This window comes from Muntiacus reevesi, chromosome 6, assembly GCF_963930625.1.
Source record: "Muntiacus reevesi chromosome 6, mMunRee1.1, whole genome shotgun sequence".
Lineage (NCBI taxonomy): Eukaryota > Metazoa > Chordata > Mammalia > Artiodactyla > Cervidae > Muntiacus > Muntiacus reevesi.
In genome coordinates, this window is record NC_089254.1 from 44,978,598 (window position 1) to 44,984,597 (window position 6,000).

Below are 6,000 nucleotides of genomic sequence, written 5' to 3' on the forward strand. Positions count from 1 at the left end.
AGAGAGCTCTTAAATCATATTGTTTTTCAGCACTGCTTTGAACTTCCACCACTTGAAAATATGGCTGTACAATAAATTTAAAATTATTTATAAGATGAGAAAATAACAAATTTCTCTTAATATCCTCCACAAAGACTACCCCTAAAAATGTTTCCTAAATTGACATAGCCTTCCTGCAACTAACAGAATCCCGCCAGCACATAAATATACGTGATGAAGAACAGAGACACAGGGGAAAATGTAGCTCTTCTAATAAATCTGAATTTCAGTTATATGGTTGATTTTACTGCATGAAAAAATAAGCTTCTAAAAACTGCACTCCCAGTGCCAATTAACCATGTATAACAGTTCAAGAGAAATATGAGAAGTATTTCAGTTGCATAGAGTTTTTCTGTGACAGTAAAGTATACTTTTCTCCTGAGCTTCTCTAGATTTCCTATAAGGTTGACATAATATATTTCCAAGAGCTTTCCTCCCACATTGTTATCACATGACCAAAGGTAACTACTACTAACCTACTTTCAGTTATAATCACCAAGAAATAATCATAAGCTAACATTTCAACACCACCATGTGTGTATAAGAGCATATGGAGTAACAGACTCAAAGTCACAAACTAAGCTATGTTACCTGTGTAATATCTAAGGGCACTCATAAGAGGCATTTATTATTGGCTAAGACTCTCTACTTTTTCAAAGGTAAGGAGCCAGAAACAGCAAAAATCTTAACGAATTTTTTCTTCTTTTCAATATTATTCAGGATTTCTCAAGCCCTGTCCTTCTGTTGCTCCAGAAAATGATTCATTACTATTTGGCTTTGGAAGCTCTACTAACATCAAAATACAATTTAAGGATTTGGGGATTATATTATTTTAGTGAAGGGGAGAAATTGTAAAACTGGCCATTATCATTATGTTGCCTCTTCCCTTGAATCTGGTAGAATTCCTAGCAACTTGCACCTTTTCTTGGCACACTTTTAAGAGAGATTTCATAAACTGACAAAAAGGCTATCAGTTTCTAGTATTTCTGTTTTGCAAGATACTCTACAATTATTACTGGCCTTATCCAGTCTTTCTATGAAGTATATTCATGATTTACATATAGGATTTTATTTCTGTTGTCTGCGTTTTTCCTGTACTTCATAATATAAAACTTACTGGAAAAACTCTATCCTAAGAATGCACAGGTGCTCTCTGACATACAAACTGCAGCAGGACCACACTTCTCACAGGGCTGAGGCTGCTGCTGGAGCTGTTTTAACCATACTTAAGTGCCCAGAATTGGTGAAGGAGAAGCAACTTTGAAAAGCAGGGAACAACTCAGAGGAAGACACTGGGTAGCTCAAGTCTGAGGCAGGACTAACTTACCCATAAGAATGACTGTCATCTGGCCCCAAATCTTTAACCCCAAAATGCCCAAATACGATTTGCTATTCTGCCACTAATGAGGAAGCAAAGCTGTTTTTCAAAAAGCTACCTTGGGTGCTTAATCACCATACATAAATCATACAGCCTTTTGAAACTTTTCTAAAATCAACTCTCACCCATCTTAGGTTGTAATGGACATCTTTTGTCTTTTATAATACCTCAGTTGCTCAGTCCTATCCGACTCTTTGCGACTCCATGGACTGAAGCACGCCATGCCCCCCTATTCATCACTAACTCCCGGAGCTTACACAAACTCATGTCCATTGAGTCGGTGATGCCATCCAACCATCTCATCCCCTGTCATCCCCTTCTCCTCCTGCCTTCAATCTTTGCCAGGATCAGGGTCTTTTCAACTGAGTTAGTTCTTCGCATCAGGTGGCCAAAGTACTGGAGTTTCAGCTTCGGCATCAGTCCTTTCAATGAATATTCAGGACTGACTTCTTTTAGGATGGACAGGTTGGACCTCATTTCAGTCCAAGGGACTCTCAAGAGTCTTCTCCAACACCACAGTTCAAAAGCATCAATTCTTTGGCACTCAGCTTTCATTATAGTCCAACTCTCACATCCATACATATGACTACTGGAAAAACTATAGCTTTGACTAGACGGACATTTGTTGGCAAAGTAATGTCTCTGCTTATTTAATATGCTGTCTAGGTTGATCATAACTTTTCTTCCAAGGAGCAATTTAATTTAATTGCTTTTAATTTCATGGCTGCAGTCACCATCTATAGTGATTTTGGAGCCCCCCAAAATAAAGTCTGTCACTGTTCCATTCCTTCCCCATCTATTTGCCATGAAGTGATTGGACCCATTGTAATACCCAATGGGTCTCTAATATTTATTAAATTAATGGATGAAAATGTGCTGAGTTCAAGATAACCAGTTTAAAATGACCTTTTGAGAAGCAACCCACACTGGACAGCACATTTCATAACTTATGTGTCTGACGTGGCTTAAACTGTAAATTGCTTAGAGATTTCTTTCTTGTGCTGCATTTTTATTTTTTCCTACTAAGTCTGAATTGACAGCTTCTTCCATTTCAACCTGCTAACAGGTAGAATGTTCAGAAATGTTAAAACTACTCTCTGCTATAGTTTGTTACAGACATTATCTATATAGAAGGGGAATAAGAATGGAGTAGAAGTCAATCTTTTATTGATTCATTTAGTTGGAAACTGATCAATGGCTATCCCAGAAATAAGTGGGAAAAAAAATGACTTGTTTCCTTTACAAAAAAATGTTCCAAATACTTTTTTAAGCACGGCAAGGGCTAAGGCCAGCCCCAGTGCACCTTTCCTTAGCTGGCTTATTAGCACAATGTAAATATAACCCAGTAGATAATTTTGCTTTAAACCATTTTGAAAATATAAGTGGTTAGCACTTAGGATTAAGTGTCCTTTTCATTTGTAACAAGAACCCAGGATGAAAACAGAATAACCACATTCATCTATTTCCTTCATTCATCATTATGTAAAATGAAGTAAGAGATTACAGAAATGAATATATATTTTAAATGCCCCTTTAGTCCAAATTGTCCTGAACTGTCTGGAAAGGATACAAGCAAAAACAAAATTTCTGCATGTTGTCATGTGCTTGGACATCATTCTATCTACTTGCAAAATACCTTTCTAGGGTGCCCAGACAGTCAATTATCCTTACTTCAGTCCCCGCATCCCCCCCCCAAAAAAAACAAATCAACAATATGGTTTGTTCTGTTCTATTCCACCAATACAACCAAAGCTGCTAGCTCCCTACTTTAACTGGCCAACAGTATGTAAGTACTGATAATGATGTGTATATAATCTTCTCAGGTAATTTCCAAATAAAAGTGTAATTTCACTGTTTCTAAACTCAAGATTACCATTGCTGTCTCTTCTTCATCCAAGAAAATGAAAAAAAAACAAAAATGATAAACAGGCTATAAGTACCACCAAAAATGTAAGGAAAATGAAACTTAAAAACTAAATTGCCAAGTGTAAAATACACAATTTATTTTACTGACTGCTGCAAACCACTGGTATAATAAAACATTAACCTGATTGAATCCTCTTGAGGGTTTTCTTGGGAGGGAGAGTGGGAAATGAAATATGTTAGTTACTAAGATGATAATATTCTTAAAAGGTTTTATATTAGGAAGGGGATAAATACACCAACCAGTCTGACTTGAAATGGACAGGAATAAACTTTATTAAATAGGTACAAATTCTAATAGTGCTGTTAAGTATGCCTAGCTAGCAGATTAGAAAACTTTAGGGTAACCACTCTTACCTTTCATCCTAGGAAACTGATGTTAAAGCAATTTTACTTTTCTTATATATAATATAACTAGAGGAGCCACAAACTAAAGAAGCTTGCACACTGTTTTGTTTTTAAAAGCTAAAACTTTCCTTTCTTGTTATTAATACATTAAAAAACTTGAAAATTATTTTAAAGATTTAGTTAAGGGGATAGAGTTTTAGAAAACTGTGAATGACACTCTTCTAAAATCACTATTAAAAACACTCAAAATACCATGAACTAAGCAACCACAAGAGTAGCACAAGTCAACCATCCCTGATAGCACTAAGATCTCCTTGCAACTGTGTAGATTTCCATTTTTAAGTTCCATTTAAAAGACCACTCTTTAGCGAAACTTGGTTCTACTTTAAATAATAACCCACCTTAATTATCAAAAGTAGAATCTTAAACTAGCTAGGAAAAAAATTTCAACAGAGAACTTAAGTAAAATGGGATTCTTCAAAATACTTTACTGGAATATTTAAGAGAAAAAACTAAAAGCAACAACAAAGCTGAAAACATTATGCTTTAATCGCTATACTCCAAACTACCATGCTGCTCAAGTAAAAACTGAAACTTATTTTGTGAAAGTGGTGTTTTCAGAGTGACATGTCATTTTTCAGGTGTCCTGGATAACAAAGCTTGTTAGCAAAGTATAATCCAGTTTACTTCATATAATGTGGAAACTGAGGGAGGGGATATTTCTCAAATTTCCCTTTAATCACTCTTCCCTTTATTTATGTATGTGAGTTTCAAATAAAATGATCGGGGCACCTATACAAGCAAGCGTCCAAGAGCCATAGTAACAGAACGCTGTGTCCTCTCAACAAGTTCTCTAGGTTAACTACAGTTTTTTAAACTTCTTGTGTTTCACTTTCCTTTTCACAGAAATCACAAAGTGGCTCTAATGGAATACAGGCAGATCGGCCTTTGCAACAGGGGATGAGGAGTGTGAGTGATCACCAGAGGCAAAGGAGTTTGAAACCGAGCCCAATGGAATGGGACGGGGAAGTCGAGCAGGGCTCCCCGGAACAGATAGATAAGGGTCCTCGGCACCCGGGCCACCGGGAGAGGAACGTGGCTGGCTGCTCCGGCAGCCCTACTAGACCTCGCCCACCCCTTCCTCGAGGAGGGACACATCTGCCGACTAAGGGGTGAGCTTGCTTGACTCAGCTACGCGAGGGAAACCCCACTTTTCAAACCTGACTCCCTCTTTCCACGGCGGAATCCCAGGGGCCGTTGCCTAACTGACCTGCTCTCCTCAGGCAAGCCCTAACCAAGGCCGGCCCTACCGGGCCCAGGGCCAAAAGGCCGCACTCCTGGGGAAGGCATGAGCTCACCCAGTGACGCCCCGGCCGTCGGCCCGCTGAGCTGCCCCGAGCCCCGGGCGGCGAGTGCGGGGAACCGGTTCGGGCCCGCCTCAACCCCTCGCCGCACCGCCCCACCACGCACCCCCCCAGGCCCCGCCTCCTGCCGTCCATCCCTCCATCCCTGCTCCATCAGCCTCCTCCCCAACTGCGGCGCCAGCCTCACCTGCCCCATCCCGCCCGCCGCCGCCGCCGCCGCGCCTTCCCTCGGGGCTTCCCCAGCGCCACGACCCCAGCCCGGCCGCCCCCGCCCCGCAGCCTCGCGCTGGTCCCCGACGCACCCTCTTCCTTCCCGAGCCTCTACCTTGTATGAGTCGGTGGCCAAGAGGATATTGAACTCGGTTTCTGCCGCAGCATTCATCTCGGGCGGGAGTGTGGGGGCCGCGCGCCGCGGAGTGCCCGGCGCGGCTGCGAGGAAGGAGAAAAATGGGCTTCACCGCGCTCCGTTGCTTAAGTCACCGATCGGTCGGAGGGGGAGGGTAAGAGGAGGGGGAAAGGGAGCGAGTAGGCGGGGCCAGAGGAGGGAGGTCCCGGGAGCCGTGACGCTGCGAGGGAAGCGGCGGCGGTGGAGCGGCGGCGGAGGCGGAGCGCGCTGGCAATCTAGGGACTCCCGGTGGCCTCCTCACCCCGGCTGCCCGCCCCTGTCCCATCGCTCCGCTGGGGACGCGAGGGGCGGGGTGAGGGCGCGCGTGCGCAGATCGCAGGGGGCGGGGGGGGGTGGTGGAGGACGTGAGGCACGCGCTTTTCTCGGAGACGCCCACACCGGGAAGCCGGAGGCTGAGGGGCCGCCCCGGCCCGTGACCCATGCGCCCGCTTGGCTTTCATTTCACGGCCCTAGGCAGCGGGGCGGGGGCGGGGCCGGGGTGGGGGGCGTTCCCAGCCTCGCCACTCCTGCGATTAGCCGGTTCGCCCGCCCCGCTGGCACCT

The 6,000-nt window shown here is 43.6% G+C and overlaps 1 protein-coding gene across 1 annotated transcript in view; it reads right to left on the reverse strand.

Annotated features, from left to right (window-relative positions):
- Nucleotides 1-5,635, reverse strand: part of NAMPT (nicotinamide phosphoribosyltransferase) — a 38,225-nt gene extending 32,590 nt beyond the window's left edge. The window contains exon 1 of the mRNA XM_065938655.1: nt 5,378-5,635. Within this exon, the coding sequence (XP_065794727.1) occupies nt 5,378-5,434 (57 nt within the window). The 5' untranslated portion in view covers nt 5,435-5,635. The remainder of the gene's footprint in view (nt 1-5,377) is intronic.
- Between the last annotated feature and the right edge of the window lie 365 nt (nt 5,636-6,000).